The sequence below is a fragment of the Strongylocentrotus purpuratus genome, unplaced genomic scaffold (genome assembly GCF_000002235.5).
Source record: "Strongylocentrotus purpuratus isolate Spur 01 unplaced genomic scaffold, Spur_5.0 spur5_scaffold_17, whole genome shotgun sequence".
NCBI lineage: Eukaryota > Metazoa > Echinodermata > Echinoidea > Camarodonta > Strongylocentrotidae > Strongylocentrotus > Strongylocentrotus purpuratus.
The window spans coordinates 10,319,035-10,346,974 of NW_022145602.1; the positions used below are offsets into that span (position 1 = coordinate 10,319,035).

Here is a 27,940-nt window from a genome sequence, read left to right on the forward strand (position 1 = left end):
GTACAGTACATGTAGTGAATGTACATGTAAGTTGCAGTACACATTACACAACCTAAACAGCAAGAAATTAATATCATGCATGTACAGATCTCGTGTAGTACATGTACATTTCATTGAAATATAATTTCTTGACAAATATTATCTTTCTCAAATACTGTATTTCTCTAGAAGGTGAATAACAAGTTTTCTATATGTCTCTAGATCTATAGACTCTCTCCATTAAGGGATGCCAGTTAGAATTGATCAGAGGGCATGAAAATCACCTAGAATGAGCTAGTTTGTACACAAAAAAACCTAAACTATGGTATGAAAATAACTCACCAGGGATTGAATTCAGGCTATTGCCTGAAAACTGGCACCCCTGTCTTGTTATAGAAGTTAACAGAATAAACGTGTACATGAATAATGCCACAATTGGTATTGAGTCTGAATCCTAAGACTAGCCTTACAAGGCAGCTTCATAATCAAGATGTACAGGGAGTGGAGGCAGTGACCGGTCAAGGCCGTCGGAGTGCGCCCTCGCTTGTGCATCTTCTTCTTCTTCTCGTTTCATCTTCTTCTCCTTCTTTTTTCATTTTCTCCTGGAGGCCAGCCAATCTACCTGCTCTCTTTCTGTTTAATTAGAGATGACATGGTAAAGTGGATTCTCTTTACAAGCGATGGATGGATACTGGCTGGCCCGTGATGCTTCAATCTTGGGATGGCTCGATCCTCCTCCCATGAAAGGGTTGTCCTATTTATTTTCATGAAACCCCCCAAGAAAGGGGGCTTTGTTTCCAATTGTGTTTTTAAGTGATGAATTTTATTTTAATCAAAAAAAATGTATGCTTTGTTTTTTTCTTCAAGATTATTTCAGATTAATACAATGGTTGACAGAGTTACATGGACACACCCACTTGTACCCCCCCCCCCCATCTCCAACCCAACCTGTTTCAGATGGCTAAAAACACTTTTCCTATATTTCATTTATCTTTTTATTTATTCATGATATCTTTCAAAAGGGTGGTTTCATTCAGGACCTGCTTTTCAACAAAGCCCTGCTCGGGCACCAATTTCCTAACGAGAGAAGCAGGGGGGGGGGGGGGAGGGGTATACTCACATTTACAATGCAAATACAACTTTGCATCATGACTCCAGCAGTGATTTGCATTCCTCTTTTTAAGAAAATTTGTGCAAAAGAATGCTCATCATCCCCTACACTTGTAGAATATATTATAATTTTGCTATCAGATGAAGATGTTAACTTGTTATACTGCATTTCATTTGAAAAGTATCATCAAGTGTCAAAATTCCTTTTTTCGGACTACAGTCAATCCTGTCGGCAGTGGTCACCATTATCACCTCCCACTAAAAGGAAATATGTGTTGAAGAACCTGTCTACAAAGGCCACCTGTCTACACTGGCCACTTTTTGTATTTTCCATGGGTGGCCTTTACAGAGAGGTAGGCACCCCAAAATTTCGAAATTTGTGATTTTCTGGAAGGTGCAGTAAGAATTTTGTTATAAATGTTATAATTATAAAATCAAACTAAATATGAATTCTTATTTCCTACATAAATGTGCAGTGTACATTTACATGTACCGCCAGTCAACTATTCAGAATAGTTGAGGCAGTTTATCATAGCAAGCAATAATCAAATAACATATATCCTCTTGTTTGACGAATATGCCAGCTCTTGTGTTAATAATTCATTTTGTTGAAGGATGATTTATTTTGCACCATCATAACATAATGCCTCTGTTGCTTAGGAATACAGCCATGTGAAGGAAAAAAATATTTTCAGTACATGTACATTGTAGGTTGCACGTCTAATGAGTAATGTCTACAGCATATTGTGCATTCTGTTATGATGGCTTTGTAAATACCGGCTCAATATGGTTTGGGTGTGCTCACAGGTAATGATTGCATTGGGTATTACAAACCAAAGATGTACACAGAGCATGCATAATTTTCATGCATTTTACCATATAATGGAATTGGAAAGGCAGGAAATTTATGAAAGCCTCAAAACAAATGTTTTAATACTTATTTTTCAGCAATTCATGGCAGAGCCCAAACATTCATTATCTGTCACCATGTGATAACATTGCTTTTCTCTTCCACCACATCCTCACCCCCCCCCCCCCCCCACCCCCCCCCCATCTATCTCTCTCTCTCCCCTCTCATCTATCTCTCTCCCTCTCCCCCTTTTTCCTCTCTCTCTCTCTCCCTCTCTATCCTTCTCTCTCTCTCTTTCTCTCCCCCTCCCCCTCTCTCACTCTCTATCCTTTCCTCTCTCTCTCCCCCTCTCCCTCTCACTCTCCCTCACTCCCTCTCTCTCTCTCTCTTTCTCTATCTTTCTCTCTCTCTCTCTCTCTCTCTCCTCCCTCTCTCTCTCTCTCCCTCTCTCTCTCTCTCCATCTCTCCCCCATCTCTCTTTCTCTCTCCTCATTTCCATCCTTCCGTTCCACCCTGAAGAAGAATAACTTCCTTTATCATGTTTGTCTCACTAATTTGCCCTTCCCTCCCTCACTCTCCTTCTCTTTCTTCCTCTCTCACTCTTTCTTTATCTCTCTCTCTCACTCTCTCTCTCTCTTTATTTTGTTGATGCCATTTTTTTTTAAAGCGACAGAATTAAATGCATAAAACATGTCTAAGGTTATAATGAAATACATACAGCATTATACTAGACAGCCCCAAAGGCTTGTACATTTATCATAGAATCTATTAGAAACTCCCACACATGTGCCCTACTTACATCAAAATGTGTTTTCTTGACATTTGCTGTGTCATGTCTCTTATTTTCAAAACTGACAGTCTCTCTGTCAAAATAAGAAGAAAAAAAGGAGAGTGATAAAAAGAAAACACCGGTAATTGTCAAACCAGCGACACTGTTCAAGTACTAATGTTCATCTCCATCATCTGTTCAGGTTGGCACCAGCGATGTTTAAGTTTCTGTATTGGTTTCATCTATTATTTTTCAGTATCCAGGCATTTAATATCCTCTACATGCACTTGTAGTTTTGAAGACATGGTTGTCACTTGTGAATTTAAGTGGACCGACACTTGCATACAAACATTCATCTCAATCATCTCTTTAGTTTGGCAGCAGCGATGTTTTAGTTTCTGTGTCAGTTTCATCTATTTTTTTTTTCTTTATTCAGATTCCAGGCATTATCCTCTAGAACAAGATATGGTTGTCACTTGTAAATCTAAGTGGACTGATTTGCATTCATGTAGGAACTAGAAGTTGATGGAGACTAAGATTTATGACAGACATAAAGGCCCAAATTCACAAAGGAGGTTGACACAAAACCTGTCATATTCATGACGCACATAAACCTAGGTTTGTCGACAACCCTCCTCTGTGAATTCGGGCCTAACAGTTTGATCTAAAGCACAGGAGCTCGGCCTCTACAATTGATGAGAAATACATTGTAAATGTTTCTACTAACCAGGATGTGACAAGGCTCAACACATTGTTTTTTGGTTTTGCTTTTTTCCACACTGGGTTATCAGGTCTATAGTGTACAATGTACCTATTGACCTTGTCCTCATTTGAATGTTTAGATTTGCTTCTAGAGATTTGTTTGTTTGTTTTACTTTGTTTTGTTTGAAAGGGGAGGGGGGTGTACATAATTATACACTAGATCTCATCTGTGTACAGTCCTGTAGGCAAGAAAATCAAGATTGTAGATCTACTACATGTACTTCGTTGTCCTTGTCCAGACCATCGTTTAACAAATCCTAAGTCTTTTCAAAATATGCAGAGTATGTGTACAGCTAGTGTTTGTGTATTCACATAACAGTATTTGTTTACCATAAATCTAAGGCCAAAGAAATAACAAAAATAAAGTGTTTCTCATCCCCACCCGCCTCCTTTAAAAAAATATTTACTATTCAGGAAAACAAAATAGCCTGAGAGATACATTTTGTTTAAATTTTGTTTAGCTTCTAAAGTGATACAAAACATTTGTTTTGTCATACAAAGCATCAGTATACTCAGTATTACTCACCTACATGTAGCACAATATCTGTGAATAAATAGGCTTGGCCAGCTATAATTAGCATGGCAGCCATCTTGGAAAAAATTGCAAAATAATAAATAGTAATGCCCTGCCTCCTCCTTTTTTTATAAGTCTGGACGAGAAACACATTACTTTTGTTATTTGGCCTAAATTATACTGGTATTTTTATTAGAATCTACAGGTATTACGGCACATGTACGGCCACATGCAGGCTGTACAGACCCAATAACAACAGGATTTCACCTTGCCCAAAGTAAACTGACTCTGACAGTAAGGAGAGGATGCTGCCATTAACCTTGTTACAACAATAATTACCAGTCGCTGTGGATTTATCTAACAGGACTCAATGATAAAAAGTGAAGAATATATAACCGGTCACAGTGAAAGGAGGGCAAGATCATGAAATATATACAGCATGTAGATTCTTTTGAAGTCACATCTGATTTAAACAGTGACTACCTGTATAGAAAGCCCACCTAAGACCACCTGTCTACAGAGACCACATTTTGTGTTTCCCTTGAAAGTCATTTCTCCTTGAAACAAGTATACTGAATGAAGGAGCCTGTAAAGATAACCTGCCCATAAAGACCACTTTTCTTGTTTGCCTTGAGTGGTCTGTAAACACTATGAACATGACAGACAAAGAAAGCGGACAAAATATACAGTTCCTCGGGTAGACAAAGGAACATCCCTTCACTGCTATTATGTAATGTGTAGAACAGGTGAATATGCATGTGACACCTGTTCTACACATGTTTACATAATAGCAGTGGAGGGATGTTCCTTTGTCTACCTGATGAACTGTATATTTTGTCCGCTTTCTTTGTCTCCCATGTTCATAGTGAAATATGTGTTTCACTGTATTGTAATATAGAATGCCAGGTACACTAGTACATGCCTTGTTGTATGCCAACAAGGGAAAATATAGTTAACAACTAAATTAATCATAACATTACCAAGTTCAGTATTTTTTAAGTATGTGACAAAATAGATTTGTCCCGATTTACATCTAAAAGTATTCAACAAAGGCCCTACTTCAACTAGTCCGAATTTCATCCTTTAAATACAAAAAGTCAAAAAACATCAAATTTACAATGATTGTTGTGAACTGTTTGAACTTTGATCCACAGAACATGTAGGCTTATAGTGGTGCATGACACTTTCTATGAAGTTGGGATAATAGCACAATTTTCAGGAAGTGGTAAACAACTTTTTAAAGTGTTATTTACATGTACATCAGAAAACAAGAGCAAAAAGGGACTTTATCACACCATTATAGTAACACTTGCTATATTAATATGCATGGCCGACACGCATCCTCTAAATGGGAAGCTCTATTTCGGCGAAGCTCTCTCTAAGCCTCCTGTGATGTTGTTCCCTTGAAAGAATCTGACCTGTTTACCGCTTTTCATGTGGGCGTTTTATCCCATTCAGACTTTTAAAAATTATGGTATACAGGGTAGCTACATGTATATTGAAAGTCAGAATAAGTATGTGTAGCTACATGAATATATGACAAGTATTACCTTTTTTGTTTTGTTTTGTTTCTTGTGTGAACATCGACATCGTACAAATGTTTGCTAAAAGGGGTTCAGTATTGTTTCAAAATGAAACCCTGATAGGGAATCTGGGTCTGGTTTTTGACTGAATGTTGCATGGAAACTGAATAACTAAAGGGTGCTTATCGTGAAGACGCACTGACGATTGGCCAGCTGTCATGTCAACTCACCTCTTCCAAACTGGTCATTTACACCACACAACCCTTTTCTATACTACATACTGGACATGTATCAATATCTCTGTTCACATGTGCACACCTCCTCCACGATGATTCTTTATATATGTCTTTAATGATAATTTCTCTGGTCTGAAAAGGGTCAAGGCACGGCTCCTCCTGTGTCCCAATATATATTGATGCATAGCTCTACATAAACATCTGTTCACACAGAGGAAAATCTGTATGAAACTGGGGTACATTTAAACATTGTATGAAATTTACTGTGTACACTGTAGCCAATATATTGCAATTTGTCATAGAGAGTCATTCATTCCTTACGAAAATATTTGCCCTTGCCTGGAATCGTAAAGGTTTTGATATCACCTCTATCCAAACTTCTCTGAAATGCCACCTCGACATCACACTCGATAACTTCAAAATGCTAACTGCGTTGGTTTGCACAATGTGCTTCGATCCTTTCACAAATATTTTTCCATTTAATTTTTGCTCCTCCACTTCACCATTGCCTAGCAACACCCAGCCAATAAAGCTTCCAAGAAGGCTACTTCAAAAGGGATACTTCAAGAGATGCTAAAAGTTAAAGGCTCCAGTTAAAACACTCGACCCAGACGAAACCAGACGAAGTCGACTCTGTTTACTATCTGGCGTCAGCTGTGGTCAATATTTCAGCTTACGGTGGAAGCTGTATAGCCTCTAGTCTTTGCAGGGCGATCTTTATGGAGGGGGGAGGGGGTGTCCGGACATTTAGCCAACGTAAAGACTTCTCTTTTGCCTTCGGATGCAGCAGAAAATATTTATTGTGTAGCACTGACCATCATGAATATTTGTCCTTTATGATATTGTTCAACATGAATCTTAGAACATTCATAAAATTTTGCTTGTAAACTTCCACAAAATGCTATTTTAATTCAACTGTTTGGAAAATGATATTACAGTACATGTACAAGTACAGCGAAACCTATACATGTAAAGACCGCTCGAGGGAAACATGAGAAATTATCTTTATAGGCAGGTGGTCTTTACATCTTGTACAGGTTCCAACTTTCAGTGAGAAACCATATTTAAGGAAAACAAAAAAATGTGATCTTTCTATACAGGTGGGCGCTCAAGCAGGTTAGACTGTATACCGGTAAGAGAAAATAATGATATACCCCGGTATAATAGTATCTCAGGGTATTTTTTTCTGCCCTTCGTATCTATTAGAGAAATCTGCATGCTCTGAGCAATTCTAGAACGGTAACCACCTCAAACCCATGATAGATGTAAAACCGTTAGGGTTCTATCAAGACTCTACTCACTCTAGACAGCCTAGGGGAAATTAATTGCAATTAGCATCTTCAAATGCTCAATAGTCGCTTAGCGTGAAAAATCGAATCTCGTTGCGCAAAGTGGCGGTCACAGGAAAGAAACGGGACACCGGTTATCAGGCAACCCCTCGGGATTACTACCAAGGTGGCGCCGTTTTATTTAATACCGCTTTCCAACCTTTGAACCCAGTACGTCTAAATATACCGCACTATTAAAGCTAAGTGAAGAGAATAACCAAGCCACCCCTCCCCCCTCCCCCATTCGACCCCTATTAAATCTTTGCAACTGCATAAGTTACTTTATCTTCTTAAAGAGTTTCATAATGCTACTTACTCTCCAAAACTGATGTACATGTACATGTACATGTTTAATCTAATTGTGTATGGTCTGTAATTAATGAAAAAGAAAGCGGTTGACATGATGCTGCATATTGGAGATGTTAAACATCTCCACTTTAAATAAAACCCAATATAGTTTTACAAATTTAGGATGCTCTGTTATAAAGCACCCCCCCCCCCCCCCCTCTAAACAAAAAAAGTGTGGGGGGGGTGTACAACTTACATGTAAATGGCATTATACCTGTACAATGAAGTCAAATATCACCAAAAAAATCACAAATATTATAGTACATACAGTACTACAACTAAATGTTCTACAAAAAAGGTTGAACATTTCTAATTACCAGTATGCAACTATAAACTGGGCATGTTTGTTCTAAAAATAATACCATGACAGTAGGCCCTCTACACTGATCATATTCTAATGATTTTCCTATTGTATGCTCATGTAAAGACATGGGGGAGTCAACAGGGCATGCGGTAAGAGGAATACATTTGAATTTTTAGCCTACGGGTAGATTGGTGATAAGTGATGGAAATTTGATTTCAGCTCTGCCCAGCCCGTGAACCACGTAATTGCACGCACTGATCTGTTACGTGTACATGTGTACATTGTAGGCCTACTATGCATTTTAATATGGGCAGTAGTATACCGGTAATTACTGTATAGGACATGCATGTTTGGTAGAAATTCTCACATGAAGTACACAATTATTAAAAAGCTAACTCATTCATACCCCTTGTGAATTCAATGTTTTGTTTATGTGTTTCGTCACTCAAGAATGAAAGGGGAACTAGTTATATTAGGGTCTTTGCTGAATACTTTTAGATGTAAATGTAAGCTGTAAAATACACTGTATGCTACATTCTCACAAAACATATATCAGGACAAATCATTGTTGTTGTTGATATACTTCAAAAATTACAAAAAATTGTTATGGGTATGAATAATTCAGTTTTTAATCAACTGTAGGCATTGCATGTTTGGCAGAAATTCTCAACATGTATCATGTGAATGGGGAAAAGAGAAAGGTTGAGTCCTGGGAAACACAGAGATGCATGTACATGTATATGTGCAGCTCTGAAAAACCTGTAAAAAGTAATTAGTATTTATAATCAAAATCCCAGGAAAAGGGGCCATTAATTGTCTTTAGTTTCATGTCTGAGAACTGCTTTGTTAATGTTGTCTTTGAAAGTTTGAATAGATTAGTGTTAGTGATAATTAACACTTTCCGAGCAGCTGTAGAACCAATCGATCTGCCTACAGTATGTGGGAATGCTGGTACTTGTACGACCAGCTGTCCACAATTACAAAGATCAGTTGATACCTGAAGCGGTATAATGATGGCATAAAATGTACATGTAAGCCTACAAAAAAGTCCCTTGACATACATTGTAGGTTACATCATGTACAGTATAGGGTATTGCATTGGTGTTTACATTGTATAATTCAGGAGCAATCCAGTCTTGATTGCCATCTGCATTGTACATGTGCTGGCAGTTAATATACCAATATTTCCCTATGGTTGTTATATATTGCTACATCTGTAGGTTCAGATAACAGTCCATAGATTTTATGTTTAGGTTGTGATTTAATCCCTTTAATCTGCATCATTGTTAGTGGGTTGTTGTTTCAAACTTTAAGGTCTCGCAAATTCAAAGTATTAAAACTATGACAGAGCCATGCAAACAGTTTTTGATTGCAGAGCTACATGTACATGTAGATTGTAGGGGCAAAGTTTGTACCGGTCGTTTTTATCTCTGATTCTTGATCAGGTGACAATTACTCCTAATCTATTTGCAGAGCATTATTTGGTGTGCTGGCATCCATGTGTGAGTGTTTTGGGTGAGGCCAGGGTGGAGGGCTCTGTACTCCAAGTACCCTGGGAATACAAAACTTTGAGGATATCGAGTCACCAGCTCGAAGTTGAGTTTTGGTGCTGTGTGATGATCGAAGATCCCATGTCATTGTCAGTGCGAGATGTTTTAAAACTTTGAGGATTCGCTAACTCAAAATTTTACTACAATGGTGCTTTGTAACTGCAAGCATAGCTTTTGGTTACTATTGCTCTGGGCTTTATTTTTTCAAAATTATAGGGTTAGGGTTAGCCGTTAGGGTTGCAACTGGGTTTTAGATTAGGTTGAGCGTAAAATGGTAAGGGTTAGGGACATGTGTTGTGTTGGGTCCGAAGTAAGTCATCCAGAATCTTGCCGATTAAAAACAGATCTCCCCCTACTCAATCGATGCCAGTCAAAGAGGTCCCCGAAGTTAGTACGACTTCATTAACGCCATCTTTGGCGGCTTGCCGCAAGTGTAGGGAATTAAAGAGATAACTGAAAAACTGGCTCCATTAATGCCTTTCTGGACTACATCTTGATGTGAACATGTTCGTCCAAGGCTGAAGTTGGGAATTCAGTTACTGTATGGAGTCCTGGACTTACTACAGAATAATTGGCGCAGGAGGGACTGTCTTACAACCAGCTTTTGATGGCCCTGCTACTGGTTATATACTGGTAGTTTTTATCTCCTACTGTTGATCAGGTGACAATTAATCTTGATTTATTTGCGGAGCATTATTTGGTCTGCTGACATCCATGTGTGCATGTGTGCAATGTTTATTCAGTGAGCAATCCCAAATCAAATTGACTCTAGTGATCAAGGCAGAGCAAAGGTGAAGATCATCTTGTGACCAAGGACAGTCTCAATGACGCAGACTCTGCTCTTGACTCTACATCATGTAAACAAACTGAAAATGCATACTGTACAGGTACAATGTACATGTAGGTCCTGAAACTTTCAAACAACATTTTTCTGTTGTGTTGTTACAAATAATAGTCTTGAAGATGCAGACTCCGCTCTTCATACATGTACATGTAAACAAACTGAAAATGCATGTAATTTACGTGCAGGTCCAGAAACTTTGAAACATCATTTTTCTGTGTGTTGTGACCAATGATAGTCTTGATGACGCAGTCCCTGCTCTTCACTATACATGTAAACAAACTGAAAATGCATGTATTGTGTAGGTCCAGAAACTTTGAAACATCATTTTTCTGTTGTGTTGTGACCTAAGGATAGTCTCCATGACACAAGACCCTGCATCATTATATTTTCGGGCCTGTTCTTGGAGACCATCTTGTCGAAGTTTACAAAATTCAGCTGGACATGAGAGAACACCGGTATAGTAGGCCTGCATGTACATCTCACCTTGGTCCATGATGTCCATGTACGCTGAACACTGGACAGATACTGTACATGTTTATGTAAATGTGTACAATATGGAGGCCGACACTGTAGACCAGCTAGCGAACAAAATACATGTACATGTAGATGGGAGGGTTTATCTCTGGAAAGATCCAAAAGTCAAGAGCTCTCTAAACTGAAATCAGAGATCCGATTCATTGAATGATAATAAATCTTGAAAAACTTTTTCAAAGAACATGGGACATGCTATCAAGTTGAATCACTGTGAGAAATGTGCACTTTTACAATTTATAACTAAAAATAAAACTGCACAAAAAGATATCTCATGTGAACAAAAAGTCTTTGTATACAGTATACTGATACGTTTACATGCAAGTGTACATGTACATGTACATGTACAGTATGTCTAAAACATAAGACATGTTTAAGCCTACAATTCACATGTGCATGTAATGGTACAGTATGTAGCCTACACAATGTACAACAAATACCACTCTACATTGTTCAGCCCCCGTTCTGTAACGGAGTACTGGTTTCCAGATATTCCAGTTTCTTTCTTGTTTTCAAATCTGAAACTGTAGATATTCAATATTACCATTTCTGTTTTTGTTTTCTTTAATTGTTCATGTTCATGTAAAAGTACAGTATTTACACAATGTACAACAAATACCACATTACATTGTACAGCCCCCGTTCTGCAAGGGTGTGCTGATTTCCAGATATTCCAGTTTCTTTCTTGTTTTCAAATGTTCTGTAGATATTTAATATTACCATTTCATTTGTTTTTCTTTAATTGTGTTGTGTTGTGTTGTGTTGTGTTGTGTTGCGTTGTGTTGTGTTGTGTTGTGTCTTGTTTGTTTTCTTTCTTTGATGCTGTACCAGCAAGTGTAATTTGTACAGGTATAGGGCTTAGGGAAGAGGAAACATTGCAGGTTTTTACAGCTGTTTGTTTATCTATCGTTTGTAATTACCTCCCTCATTTCCTTGTCTTGTTTCCTGTCAGGCCCACCCTCATCCTCATGTTCCCTCTCTCCCCCTTCCTGTCTCTTTCCCTTTGTTTCCCTGTTAATTCCTTATATCCCTAAATCTTCAAATCCCCACACAGACAATCTTTTGTTTGGTTTTTACTTCTCAGACTGTATTGTGTACCAGGTACATGTATTGCAATGGGTTAATTGGTGTCAATGCTTGAGCTGATGGTGTTTATGATCATGAAAACAAAGGACTTCCTGCTGGAGGACTACCTCCATGTTCATAAGGAATGGGATGCTGTCTAAACATTTAATTTGAGAAGGAAGTTTGTGTGGCCATGAAGCTTGCTGATACATTTAGCAGCTTGTACATGTATGATTTGTATACATGTATAGATAGGCCTGTACCAGTACATGTATATTTATATTGTAGGCTAAGGCTAAGCTACATTAATACTTTAGTTAATACATGTACATGTATGTACAGTACATGCGTGGGGTGTGTCCCTAGAACATAAAAAATCGTCTAGCTAGGGATCGACACACCTGGCAGTGTTTACAAATTTATTAACCAACAAATAATGATTTCTTTTCAATTTAGTATTGAATTTTGAGCTGTTTATGTAGGACTAGCTAGTATTGACATAACACATTTCAAACTAAATGTTAATGTATAGATATCATTTAAAATTCCTGCATTTATCAGCAGATTTATTCATTATCTTTTAATAGAAAGTGAACAATTATTACTTCAGTAAATCAACATTCATTTTCTGAAAACATACATGTTGAGATGTACATCAGTACAGAACTACAAACATATTTAAAACAAGTTTATGCTTTATTGATTGCCATTGGAGTCCCTATACATCTATGCACTGTATGCCACACAGAAATGGTGTGCTCGAGCACGGTTCGAGTAGGCCTATGCCCACTCTAGAGTTATGCAGAGTGCATTGTATGCATATTTTTTTATTATGGAATGGCAGGGGATAAAAAAAAATTGCTCCATCGGGAGGAGAGTTCGATGAACAGAGAACCCAAATGCAAAAAGTGCAATCGTCCCGAGCTCTCAAACGTCATCATACCATCCAAAGCATGGCCACTGCTAATGAAAATGGAAAGAAACTTGATTAAAAAACACTTGCACCGCCATTTACTCTCCAATCCGATCAAGGGAAAAATTAAGGTCATGATTATTGTTGTTTTTATTCCTTTTGTTCCGTTGATAAAACCATGATATGGTTGGAAAGGGGCCTCAACTGAGGGGTTCGCACATGTACATGTATACCGGTACTCCCCCCTTTCCACTTACCAATATTCTGATATATGGAATGGCCGTTTGAGATGAATACCTCGGTCACATGCACAGCCAAACTGACTCCATACAGACCGATTCTTTGCCAATGGCGGTAATGTAATGTTTGTTGGGATTGTAGTCGGTTCGAGGTCGATCTCCTTGGTGTGACTAAGCCGTATCATGCTAACAAATATTGATAATTTATATTCTAGACATATAGATCTCTCAAGAAATGCCACAAGGTAACTATTAGATGTTACATAAATACATACGGTGCACATTTCTGAGATACATGTAGGACTGTACAATGTGGCTTACTTTGAATCATCTGGTCATCGTGTTCGGTCGGGTGGTTGCGTTTTACGTTTTTTCGTGATATCGAAAGAGGAAGATTACATGTATGTCAAGATGCAAGTTAAGGACACAACCTTTTGTAGATTTGATGGAGGGTTTTCACAAATTGCTGGGTAATTTGGACCAGACTATTTGTAGATGAGAGGGGTTTATTTCACAAACATTACCACCTAACAATTTGTGAGTATATGGGCATGCTTTCACAGAAGGTCTGGTAACGCAACCACCTGACCCAACGCGATGACACGATGATCCCTAAAATAAGTCTGTAGGTGCTTGTACTTTGCAAGATATGCATGTCCATGAATTTTCAGTACCCTGCATGGAGTCAAAATCCATTTTTGCATGCCTTATATTTATATTATATTACCTGTACATTGTACATGGTAGTAGAAAAAACCTACCCACCCTGTACAAAAAATCTGCCCCTGCAAATTAGAGGGAGGGGCACGTTTTCTTGTTTACATGACATGTTTCTGATGTGTACATATTTCTTTACACGTACAGTACATGTACATGACATGCCAGATTGCTTTTGATATGTCCACATACATGTACTGTTGTTTAGATGTTTTTGATAGTTTACATCCTTTGAGTGAGTTTATAGCCTACTGTATATTATTTTTATATCATGATCACATGCAGAGTGAAACATTGTACATTAAAGGGCCACTCAAGGGAGACAAAAAATAGGTCTTTATGAGCAGGATGTACATGACATGCCAGATTGCTTTTGATATGTCCACATACATGTACTGTTGTTTAGATGTTTTTGATAGTTTACATCCTTTGAGTGAGTTTATAGCCTACTGTATATTATTTTTATATCATGATCACATGCAGAGTGAAACATTGTACATTAAAGGGCCACTCAAGGGAGACAAAAAATAGGTCTTTATGAGCAGGAGGTCTTTACAGATTCCTAGAATACATGTTTCAATAAGAAATATATTTCAAAGGATACCCAAAATGTCTTTCTATACAGGTGGCCACTACAGGAGGTTAGACTGTATAAAACTATGTTTTTGGTACTTCGGGTCAATTTTTTGTGACACAGTGCATGCTTCAATAGCTTTTCCAAGAAAAACAGTACAGTACACTCCAAAGTCTCCAATGCACACACTAAGAATCTATACAACAATGATGATGAAGCTCTCTAGTTTACTGTACGTAGGCCTACTGCTGTACATAAACTCCCATCTACATTTATAGGATCTGATGACTGGTTATCTTGCCATACTGTCATACACATCACACGGTGCAGGGCGACAGCAGGCGCAGTGATCGAGTGATGACTCGCGCTCTCTGTTCAGTCATTCGTTAGCGCTAACGGATGAGTCATGTGACATGGTAGAGCAGAGTCGGACCGGAGGAAACATGGGTTCAACGGCCACTGCTCATGTTACTGGTCAGAGAGGGTCAAATGAAGGTCATGGGCGACTTACATGTACAGTACATACATGTACATCTTTGCCTGACAGAGTTCAACAATTCATTAAATAGAATGTTAGTTTTTGGTAAAGGTGAAACACATTTGTGAGCACTCGTTCTTTTCATATAAAGTCATATGTACATCATGTCTTAGAATATTACCTCTGGCAAGGCTCAAGGCTTGCATGTACATGTAGCAACTAAGGCTGTGAAGGGTAGTCGAATGCTCGAGTACCCGCACGGTTGACAACTACTCGGGTACGATTTCTCGTACTCGAATATTCGGCCGCAAATTTATTTTTTTATTTATTTATTTTTTTTAAATGTCCAGGCCGACGCTTACCCGTGCCTGGGTGAGGGGCGGCCGCTGGCATGGTGCCGTCGGTAAAAATGTTTCCCAACTCAAGCACTGTCAAACTCACCACTCAGAAACTGGGACCAAAGGTCTGGATTTCTGCTTGGACTTGGAGGAAAATGGATTATTCTGCCATCTTTGGTTTTTAAAACAGCATTGTTCACTGTTATTATTATTATTAAATCGGAGCCTTCAACTGCAACTCAAAGTAAAATTGCATGCGTTTTCGGCGACAGAACTGGGATACTGCTCCAGTGGTATGTATGGTGGAAGCAACAACAAAAAATTTAAAAAAAATTAAAAATTAAAAAAAAATTAAAAAAAATTTTAAAAAAAACATGGCGTCCGAATACTCGAGTATTCGCTTGTAAGCATGGGAGTGTACTCGGGTACCTCATTACACTGTTGTGCACAGCCTTAGTAGCAACATACAACAGCATTATGAAAATAATTGTAAAGTACATGTATATCAATGATACCTTTGTCACTAAAATGTTTGACAAAAAAACTTTTGACAAAATATTATGCCAAATGTTTGTGTGATCTAAAGAAGTCAGAGATAACAGCTTGTGATTATTTGTTATTATCTTGATGATGATGATGATTAATGAAAAAATCAAAATTAAATGTCATGACTTATATCCTTTTATAGGGGCTAATCCATACTGAACTCATAATACCATTGTCAAGCCCTGCCTACAGACTTTGAATGGAGAATGAATGTATTGTAGACCAAGGCCTTCTATTAAATCCATCATTTCGTTCCATAACAAAAACTACAATAATGTACATTGTACAGGTACTTGATATTTGTAATTTTGTATTTGACAGGCCTCCCTATTGACACTTCTGACCGCAAATCTGCAGGGAGTATTTTGGCTGCCAGTCTCAATAGATAATACTGGTATTATCTATATCCCTTCTATTAGCTCTAATACCAGATAAGTGTGCCATTGTTCAGCCCCCAACAATAGCCAAGGGTGCTGTCATACCCTCCATTGCATTGTATGTAAATGTATGTGTAATCAGTGTGTGATTAGTGTTTGTGCTCTGCTCATTTGGGCCAGAGATGGCAAGACAAAAGATAGTGTGTTCAAGGAGTTACACTAAACATGTACAGGGCTTGAAGGCAAGCTTAAATGTACCTTGTAATAAACTCCTTGGTGTGTTTGTGAAAAAGGGAGATCTACAACATGTAAATGTGTATGAACAACTGGGACATGATAAGACAAAAGACAGTGTATTAAACACTGAACATGTACAGGGCTTGAAGGCAACTAGGAAAGCTTACATACATGTACATGTACCTGGTAATAACTCCTTGGTGTGTTCAAGAAGAGAAGAGATACCGGTATATGTGTATGAACTTTAAAGTGCATGAAAAACAGTTTCCCCTCAATCAGAGTCATTTTTACAGCATGCAAGCAACAGCATGAAGAAAGCCTACATACAGAAGATGTGGCTTTAAAATAGAATTGCGATGGAAACTTGAAGTTAATATTGATAATATTGTTATATCAAGTTTTATAACACAGGGGCCATGTTTATGTGAATATAGTGCACTGTAGATCCCCAAAAGATCAGGCCACCTTTTGCGCTTAACTGCCTACTGTGCTTCATTCTGCATTATTTCATGTACACTGTACATGTACATGGGTATCTGAAGGCCAACACAAATTGCTGCAGGCAACATGTACAAATGTACATTTACAAATGTACATGTAGGTTTACAGGCAAGGCCAACATGACAACTCGTGAGTGAGAGTCGTAACAGCTGCATGAAAAAGAAGGCCCTGGATAAATTCTACTTGTATTGGTACTCTGAGCTCTATTGATCCCATATCTTTATTTTATCAAGAGTTACGGTAAACAAAAGGGAGTTACTAAATTCATTCTCATCTTCATAAAAGTTATTTTTCACACTAGTGCACAAGAATCGGACAATGCATCCCTTGTTTTGGGAGGGGCAGCTGGGATACCCATCAATGGACGAGGCAGATGTTGCCATGGTAAATTGACTTTTAACAATTGCTTTCTCCCCAAACACAGAACAAAACTACCAATAAGTCTGCCAGCTGGGGTGAATTAGAGGGTGGAACTCAGGTCTACTGGTATTGGTAATGAAGAGGGGTCGTTCCTACATTGACCCAAGGAGGTGTGTACCACCTCCCTGATTAACCCATTCAAGTATTCTTTCAGTACAAGAAATTGATGCATACAACCTCTACATGTGTGTATACAGTAGTTCTAAATAAACTCTTGTATCCTACTGTACAGTATGTACATGTACCAAACACTTTTTTTTAATTGTCTTTATTTTTTTATTTTTTTATTTATTTATATTTATTACCCATCTTTAGAAAGAAGGGTATTTTATTTTATGATTTTATGGTAAGTTTGAATTTTGTCATACATCTTTTCAATGTCTGTGAACATGGAAGGGTGTAAATTGTTAGGGCATGAGAAAGATTTGACATTTTCTTTGAAAGTTGGAAACTTGCCCATTTTGTGGACTCCAGGAAACACTTGGTAAAGTGAAGATTTACTTTCACCTGGAAAAGGTGACATCATGACTATCAAGAATTAATCCATCTACCAGAAATATTGGAATACAGGATATATCATAGAAATATAGAATTTCCTCCCCTCCATTTCTTTCCCCAACTAGCATGATGGAAAAGACATATTAGAATATGACGTAGATCGCCATGGTTTTAAGGTAATTGCTGTTCCTTATCTTGGCGAAAACCAGCAGAGAATTGCTGGCAGCATCATTAAAAAAATGGGGAAGGGGGAAAAAAGAAACAGATACGAAACAACAACTCTAATGAGGTGAGGGAGAATGTACTGGTAGTCATGTCCGGGTCGTTAGATTGGACAACCATTTTTAATGAGTTCTACAATGTATTTGTTTCCCGTACAGAATCAGTACCTGCATGTCCTTAAAATATATTCTGCTCTTTCGTTGCAAGAATTTTTGCAACTATACAGGTACCAAGAGTCTGACTCGTCTAAGGAACAGTCCTGTTCCTTGATTGTGCTTGGCTTTTCTTTTCTTTTTTAAAGATTTGAATAATATACAATAATACATGCACTAAATGTTAAGTACATTTTCAGTATGTTTTTTTTTTGTGCACACATTCCTGTGCACATGTTGAGTACATGAATACATGTATGTACATGTACATGTACATTATGCAATCAATAACTTCTTCTTCTTCTTCTTCTTGGTTTCCTCCAGGATTGGAGAACTGCGGAGTGTATCCTTCGCAGAATGAGTAAATAGATAGTAGAGACAATACAAAACTGGGTATATAACATCAAAGATCGCAAGACGTTAACAAGTTGATAATAACAACAGGAAGACCACTCCAAACTTGATATAAAGTGGAATAGGAAGCGGCCCTTCTCACAACTGTCTTGTCCAACAATAGTATTTTGATTATAACTCTAATTAAAGATAACAGATGCGTTATAATAATACAGTGTACAAAGAGACGTGATGGCTAAGTGGTAGAGCAGTGGTCTCATAACCAGGAGGTTCCGGGTTCAAACTTTAAAACAAAGTTGATGCACTAGTGCCCTTTGGTAAGTAAAGCCCCAGTCCCATATAAAGCCGGACCAGCACGGACGAGCACGGACCATTCCGGACCATCCCGGACCATGGTCTGGGGTGATCCGGGATGGTCCGGGATGTTTTGTTCAAAAAGTGTGATGCTTTAAAAGCTACAGTCCCATATACGTCCCGGACCGTCCCGGACCATCCCGGACCCCATCCGGGGTGATCCGGGATTCGGTCCGTGTTGACACCGTGTTGGCACCGGGGTGGTCCTGGATGGTCCTGGATGGTCCTGGATGGTCCTGGATGGTCCTGGGCGGTCAATAACTCACTCCCGGACTGCCACGGATCAACACGGACCGCCCCGGCGCCACTACGGATGACCCCGGACCCAGCACGGTGGCTACACGGATCACCCCGGATCAAACTATTGTCCCGGACCGTCCCGGACCACCCCGGCAGTTTTTGACCGTCAAAAACATCCGGGGTCGACTCCCGGACCGCCCAGGACCATCCAGGACCACCCAGGACCATCCAGGACCATCCAGGACCACCCCGGTGCCAACACGGTGTCAACACGGACCGAATCCCGGATCACCCCGGATGGGGTCCGGGATGGTCCGGGACGGTCCGGGACGTATATGGGACTGTAGCTTAAGGCATTAATGCTCATTACCAAGTCCATCAATCCCCTCATTTTTTTCTTTGCCATTTAGCCTACAGATTTGAGTACAGTAAGCCTGTAATTGTAAGCTCTATGCACAGTTACTTGTACTTTGAGTATAGGCCTACAAAATGCAAGCTTGATGCAATTTATAATACTGTACATAAATATTGAAACATATATTCAAAACATTCTCTCTCTCTCTCTCTCTCTCTCACCTCAAACACACACTTTACTTTACTTTAATACACGATGTTGTAGTTCTAAGCCTGTTCATCAATCCAAGATTATTCCATGGTTGCTGCTATTTGTGGAGGGAGGAGGTTGTGTAATAACAATTTATTTGTTTTTTATTAATTAAACAAAAAGTGACTTGTGGAATGTTTTCTCCAGGTTCTTTTGGCAAAGGCCCAATGCCAACAAGGAAGTGCTAATGTTTTCTTATAAAACAACTCCCTTCCTTTGCTGAATTGAGAATGTTTCAGTAACTTCATTAACAGTACTTTAAACCAGGAACAAAACACAAGTAATGCTGGACGATGTCACACAAGAATATTCTACCTGTTTAATAACCAGGTTTTATGAAAAGGTTTTGCAAGTTGTTTGCAAGATTGTTGAATTCTCTCTTCCTTATCAATCAAGACTGAATTACATGACATGCCATATATACTGCATTGCAATCCCAATAATTGTTTTGTGCCGACGATCTCCGAGTCTGAGCGGAGGAAGGATACAAGAGAGAGAGAGAGAGCTGGTTATTTTACCTGACTGCAGGTAAGCATAAATGCTTGTTAGTAAGCAACCAGATAGCCGACGGCTTTAGGTCCTCTCCGAGGGACCTGGTAATGAGGATTAATGCCTTACCAAAGGGCACTAACGCATCGTCTTGGTTTCAAACCCGCGTCACCGTTTTTTTAGTTTTTTAATTTTTATTTCTGGATGTCAGGAGCAAAGAGAACCATTCAACGATAAGCTTATATTTGTTAGGATCTACATGTACTGTAATTATAATACAGGGAATAATTTTCCTGGTATCGCATCGCAATTTGCTATGCATTTTCGCATGACTGCTATACAAAATATCTTTTGTGTAGCAGTTTTCTTCCATAGGAATGTACAGAATTTCATTTGAAATATTTATCCATCGGCTGAAATTGCTAATCAAAAAATTTGAGGAAAATTACTCCCTGTAATATATATTTTTGTTATTTAAAAGCGAAGTCTAATTTTAAGCTGGAAGTGAAACCAGTCACAGTGAAACAAACATGTACCCATGGTACCTGTATACGTTTACTGTCAAATGGCTATGTTAAGGCGATCTGCATCCATCTGATTGATGAACATGTAAAATCTATAAAGTTCTATTCCCTACATTCCTGACATCAAACAAAAAGAAAGGACAAACATAGATCTATAACACACACATTCAGAATCGATTTTATCAATGTCACTCTGACTCTTATGCAAATTCACACCACACATCTAGATCTAATGAACATTTTCAAACACTGTTTGATATCTTCATCATCAATCAACAAGAAAGTACATTGTTAAATCTGCATGATATAACATATACATAAATAGATCTAACTTGCCTATCTCGATCTTCAGCAAGAAAGATATATAGGCCTACAACTGTACATCTTTTATATTTGTCAGTTTATATACATCTCATATGAGCACACACATTCTGCTAGTGCCGTAACGGGCCATTAACAACGCGTACAGCCAGAGCGCTGGCCGCGCATAATGGGCGTACTGCTGCACCCCAGTACGTACCTGCCAATTGATCCAGCTCCAAAGCGTTCGTCGGATCGAGCCCGCAAACGACGAAATAATCCACGAAACGGCCTCCCTGTTGGCCCGTAGAACCCATGATAGTGTTTGAGTGTGTCTATTCCTCACAATCAGATTTTAACTTGTTTCTTAAACGATGGCAAAAGAATAAAAACTGGACATTTTATGTGGTTAGGTTCCTTTTCCAGTAGCGATTAAAGTCCTGTAGCTGAGAATATACACAAAGATAACTGCGTAACTTCGTCGCGTATCGCTAGTGTAGTGTGTGCGTTCGCTGTAGCTCCGGCGATTATGCATATATGCGAATTGACTCACAACATTGGTTGTGACCTTTGACTTTGCACTGGTATTTTCCGTAGTAGAGCTAGAGCTAGAGAAAGCGGTCGCGCGTGGATGTCGTCACACGCGTCCAGAACAAAAGCACAGTTGTTATTGTTTATGGATGAAGGATTCGGGGAAGTACGGGGGGTAACAAAAGATGGGATATGTAGCGGTCCTGTTGTAACCGACGTATAGTACGGCAGGTGCACGTTGCAATTTCAGAATTCTTCAACGCTTATTCATTTCGAAATTAACTTCTCTTTTTGAAAAGGTATCGAGTCGGGTCGACATCTTTTTACATAATTTCATATTTCTCTTTTGAGGTCCTAGCACCATATGGCACTGGAAACCTAATTATGATATCAGTACACCCCCAGAAAAAGTAATTACACCAGGGGAATTTACTCCCTGTTTACACGCTAGAACGCATTGCGCAATAACCATGTTGATTTAGAAATTGGTTACAAAACTAAATGTCGTTATAATTAAACAAAGTTAACGCACAAAGGACGGGTTCTTCCCCTTTATTAATACAATTATTAATAAAGATCCGTGAGCTGTTTCCGAATCCAATCTCATTTCTATATATAAATTGTTTCAATTCACAACTAGATTCTCCGGTAGTTACTCGATAATATGTATATATATTATGATGTCATCACTTGTCATCAATAATAGGCGTATGAGGAGTGGGAAGGGGATTGAGGGCTACCACCCACCCCCCCCCCCCCCCCTCTCCTCTACCAGGCCCCTCCGGTATTCAGCCATCACTGATCTATAATTCGAGCTGAGCCTTCTTGCGAAAATTTTCATGACGAAAGTGCATTTTCACCGGATCTATAATAGCCTGTAATTAATGGGATTTAGGGTCAATTTTTTCGGAGGTCGATCTTTCCGCTTTCTTGATAGGCTTATAGGCGGGTCAAATATTGTCAGCTAAACCTCTCGCAAAATGGCCAATAGGACCTACGCTTATACCTAATGGATTTATTGACATTATGGAAAAGGATAGTTGCATGCCTATACACGGAATGAACTGCCTGAAATAAGACAAAAGTATGTTCCTGCATGTTTTTTAAAGAGAATGGTGTGCATTATAATTGTATTCAATTTTTGTTGTTACTGTAGTGTTGTTGGTTGGTTTCATTTGGACTTTAAAAAAAAAAAAATTATGAATGCTTTCAAAAGCGACGCGTTAAAATGCTCCACATCAGCTACAGACCTTCTGTTTATATTTTGAAAGAGACTTAGATTTCTGAAGATGTCCATATATATTTTTTTTTTAATCAATTGTCATTTAATAGGCCTATTTTTCTTCATCTTCTTTTCTTTCTTTCTTTATTCATCTTTGTTCCTTCTTTCTCGCGTAGGCCTACTTTCTTACTTTCTATGATCCATCTAACTTCCTTTCTTCCTTCTTTTATTTCTTCCTGTATTCAAGTCTACTGTCTTTCTTCCTTTCAGTTTCCATTTCATTTCTACCCCCCCCCCCCTCTCTCTCTCTCTCTCTCTCTCTCTCTCTCTCTTTCTCTATCTCTTTCGCTTACTTCCTTTATAAGTTATTATGGTGTCGAAAAGGGGCTCCGAATTAATACATCACACATTTTAGCCCGTCTCGGGAAAAATTAAATACGATTCGAGGGGGTAGCTGACTTTGGGGTCACGTACAGTATTGTTTTATTGCATGTGCGGCTTTTTGAAGGGCATTTTTCTTCTCTTAAATTAATGAATTCATTTTCCGTTTACAAATACAATGTATTACTATAGTCTAAAATGCTTTGAGCAGTATAGCATAAACCAACAAAACCTACAAGCAGCGATTTGTCTCCTTGCTTGACGAGAAGACAGTATAGACCCTGCGACCATGATTGTCATTTACATTTTAGTTGGTTTGTTTGTTTGTCTGGTTGTTTGCTTGTCCGTTCGTTCGTTTGCTCTGAGTTCTAGACGCATAATTTTTCTTTGAATATATACATTAAACGCAAAAGTTACAAAATTAGATGAATAAAAGTATTATGGTTTGTAATGTTTTGTTGGAAACATAAATAAATTTAACTGAATTGAAAGTAACACTTCATACTGTTTGTCATTTCTCCGACCGAAGCCTCAATTCTCTTTCTTCTACTTCGTTTCCAATTCTTTTATTGTTGTAGCTTTTTTCCTTCTTCTTCTTCTTCTTTTTTAATTTTTTAATTTTCTTGAAGCATCATCGTTTCTTCCTCCTTCCTCCTCCATGGTAAATCTACCTTCGATTCATACCTTTTTATTTTATATTTCAAACTAAAAGCAATATAATACATAATAACGATTACAAATCAAGCATGTTGTTATTATGAATGGTAATTGGAAGGCGCGCAGAAAGCAGTTTGGGATTGGGGGAGGGGGCATACGTTCTAGGGGGCCCACCTTAAGTAATGGCGTAATGAGCAAAAACGTTTGGAAGGGGGGGGCGAAGAAAAATCTTCATCACCAACACTCTTACACGTAACATGGAGGCCCCACGGAACGTTTTTCAAAGTGGAGTATTAACGATCAGGTAGAGCGTAAATTGACGGGGGTCCAGGGCCCGAGCCCCGGCAGGGGGTCAAGGGGCTGTGCCCACCGGAAGCTCGGTTTTTTTTTTTAGGCATTACATTACGTTCAGATAAGCATTTAGATAACTTATTTGTGAAACTGGCATGCAGGTCACTAATTGGCGGGAAGTCCAGGGGGCAGAGCCCCCGGAAGCTCAGGGGTTTTAGGTATTTAATTACGGTCAGATGAACATCCAGGGGGCAGCTTTAGGTCCTTTGGTGGGGTCCGAGGGCAGAGCCCCCGTAAGCTCTGGGGTTTTAGGCATTTAATTACGTTCAGATGAGCATCATTTTTGATACCTCTTTTGTGACATTGGCAGGTCACTTATTTTTTCACTTTCTCTTCCTCTCTTCTTCTCTGCACTTTTTCCTAAAGTGAGGGGAGCTCGAGCCCCCAAGCCCAGCCGTTCTGCACGCCTTGAAATGAAGGTTTCTAAATAAGCGTATTTTTCGCCCGACTGTAAATTTGGGAATTTCTAATTTTCCAACAAACGCATAAAAAAGTATGACAAATACCGGAAAATCATGTCATTTCAGAAACATTTGTAAATCACTGGTATCGAATAAGAAATACCCCCCCCCCCCCCCCCCCGTCAGTATACCAGCGTTCAGGGGCTCATGTCTTCTCACCATTAAAACAAAATACACATACGCTTTCCCTTCCTCTCACAATATTTCCACGACAATGCGTATCGCTATATATTATTAAAAAAAACCTCCATTGAGGTTGCATGCGGAATGTTTAGGAAATTTGATTCGGTTAAGTTTCCTTTTCTTTGAATGAAATTTGATATGTGATTTAACTCAGGTTTTTATTATTGTTAGTTCTTTTGGGTTAATAATACAAACGATCTTTACTCCTTTTCTCCTTTTTTTTTTGTCGGGGGGGGGGGGGGCAACAATGCGTTTTGCCCCCCCCCCCCCCCCCACTTCCGGCGCCTATGGTATTTGGAATGGTTTGTTTATTTTTTTTTTTTAATATTGCAGTTTGGCATGTTTATTATATCAGACCCACCCGAAAGACAATTTACACTTGGATTGAGGGCGCTAATCCAAATCTGAACATTTCGCAATGTCACCGTCTGGCGTCTGCTACATTACATCCACCGACAAGCAACTATTGTATAGACCAATACCAGAACTGAATCTCGCAGGGCAGACCGGGGGAAGTTTCGTGGTAAAATGAGTTGAAAGGGGGAGGGGTGGGGTCATGTTATTAATTAACAATTAGACCATGCATGACGCCAGGCAGAGTGCAATAATATTGCATACTCCGGCGTTCAATCATAATTCTAAAGTTATATTTATATCAACTGACAAATTCTGAATTTCCCCAGACGGGAGGAAGAAGCTATTTTTGGAAGAAAGGGTAAGTCTTTTAAAAACGTGTCTATACTATAGTACAATTTGTCTTATAATATGCGGCTTGATTCTATTATAATAAATTGATTATTGATGATACCCCGCGACCCGTAGCTATATATAAATGGCTGTTTTTTTGTTTTTATTCAGATAACGGGGAAATCCCCTTTGCCCCCATTTAAGTATTCTCTCCATTCCTGGTAATGCAATTAAAATCATATAGGTCTTTAAAGATATCAGTTCAAAGCATTAAAGAACGCGGCCAACAAGAGTCGAACCGGTGGGACATCATAAATCGAGAGGAATCAAAATATCAACATCATCATCATCATCATACCTATATGAAACATTTTATTTAGAAAAATATACTGCTCTTTCTTTATTATGCATTTTTGTATAGATTTAAACCATATTATGATATATTTTTTTTAATGAAGGTGGCAGATGAATGTGCAATATTTGAACTTATGCTTCTGTTCAAATGGAAATTAATATATGTTACGTTTTCTTTATGTTCTTTATACTTTTCATTCTCATAGAAATAATTTTCTCTCCCGGCCTCACCATCTCTCCCTCTCTCTCTCTTTGACTTTATAGTCGGCTTTCTATATTCATTTATCTATCTATAATATCTATCTATCTATTTGTTATTCAGTTGCCTATATTCTTTCTCTCTCTCTGACTATAAGGTCGGATTTCTGTATAAGCCATCTATTTATCTATTTATCAACCGGTTTAGAATCTGTTTGCATTTTCTTTTTTCATTATCATATAAATGATTGGCCAATAAAACAGGTGCTATATACTCTCTAAAAAATATCGAGTGATCACGGACGTCACTCCTCTGGAGAGTGAAAATGTAGTGAAAATAGAGAAAACATTCACTCTTTTCTTCTTAGAGAGCACTCTAAAATCAATCGATTTTCACTCCTAAACAAGTGATCACGGACGTCACTCCCAAGAAAGTGAAAATAGAGTGAAAATTCACTCTTTTTTTTTAAAGAGAGTATGATTGTCTATCCCCCCCCCCCCCCTCCCCCCTCTCTCTCCCTTTGACTGTATTGTGGTCGGCTTTCTATATCTATCTATCAATCTATTTATTCATCTTTCTATCTATCTATCTATATATCTAACCATGTATTTATATATCTATATGTTACTCTATTCACCTGCTTATATTGAATAGAATTTAAATTTTAAGATGTCAGATCAGTGCTTCTCTCTCTCTCTCTCTCTCTCTCTCTCTCTCTCTCTTTGACTATGAGGTCGGCTTTCTGTATAACCCATCTATGTATATAATACAAGCACTACTTCTTTAATGGGTTCCTCACATTCTACTTACTAATAATCTATTATATGAATTGAGAATCATTGAGACGTGCTTATGACCCTTTATATACTACATGTATTGAGAATTAAAAAAATATTTTATATGACTTGTAGGCCTATTTAATTTCCTGTAAAATATGGAACAAATAAAACCTGAAAACTTGAAACCTCATGTATCTATCTTTATGTCTATCCACCTTTTTTCTTTTTTATTCCTTTAATATTATTTCTTCGGACCACTAAGCTTCTGTTTTTTGTCATACTACATTGTCTTTTTTTTGGAGGTTTTCATGAACAGTTTCGTTCGTTTATAGATAACACAGGAGTTCCCAAAAATACAGTATTAGGCGTAACTGAGACGTGGCTTTCAGATCAAAATAATACACTGTTTTCTCTCCCTGGATATGATATACTTACAAATAATCGTACAAACAAAATAGGTGGTGGTGTTGCATTCTTTGTGCCAAGTCAATTTGAATATGTTGTAATCGAAGACATGAAAGTGATGAATGATATTGCAGAAACTTTGTTTATTGAAATTACTGATCGCAATAGAAGAAAAACTATCTTGGGAGTTGTTTATAAGCCACCTCAGAGCAACCATGCTGATTTTCTGGACACTTTGAATAATTTATTACACTATCACTCCGTTCAAAACAAAAAGTGTATCATAATGGGAGATTTCAACTATGATCTCTTAACGAGTGATGCTAATATTCATGCACATGATTTTTTAGAGACATTCCTCTCTGCCTCTTTCTTGCCACTTATTTCTAGACCCACTAGAATAACCAATACTTCGGCAACTCTTATTGACAACTTTTTTTCAAATGTACGCTCTGAATTTAAAGCTGGCATAGTTCTGTCAGATATTTCTGATCATTTCCCGATTTTCATGTATTATTTAGAACGATTTCAGGCAAATAACTCTCCTAGTGATGCACCTAAAAGACGTGTATATAATGACGAAAACCTATGTGGATTGAAACTAAGCCTAGAAGAAGAATCTTGGGATGACGTATTTAATACAGATGATGTTAACCAGTCGTATGAAATCTTATTGGAATTTTTATGTCTCATGTAAATCGAAATATTCCTTTTTCTAAACCCAAGTCTAAAAATTATAAGAAGTCACCCAGACTACCTTGGATAACGAATTCGATTCTACGTTCAATAAATCGAAAAAATAAATTATACTATAAATATATATCTAAATTAACTGATCAAACACGGATCCAGTATACTAATTATAAGAATAAACTTACAGGAGTGATACGTACTGCTAAAAAAGATTATTCTCATGATCAATTCAATCGTTGCAAAAATG

The 27,940-nt window shown here is 38.2% G+C and overlaps 1 protein-coding gene across 3 annotated transcripts in view; it reads right to left on the reverse strand.

Moving 5' to 3' along the window:
• LOC576142 (DENN domain-containing protein 5B) overlaps nucleotides 1-21,365 on the reverse strand; it is a 64,313-nt gene extending 42,948 nt beyond the window's left edge. For 2 of the 3 annotated variants that reach the window (XM_030988667.1, XM_030988665.1), the window contains exon 1: nucleotides 21,011-21,364. In XM_030988667.1, coding sequence (XP_030844527.1) covers nucleotides 21,011-21,107 — 97 coding nt within the window. In that variant the 5' untranslated portion in view covers nucleotides 21,108-21,364. Of the gene's footprint in view, nucleotides 1-21,010 lie in introns of all 3 variants that reach the window. The other variant, XM_030988666.1, reaches the window with a different exon arrangement.
• Nucleotides 21,366-27,940: the final 6,575 nt, after the last annotated feature.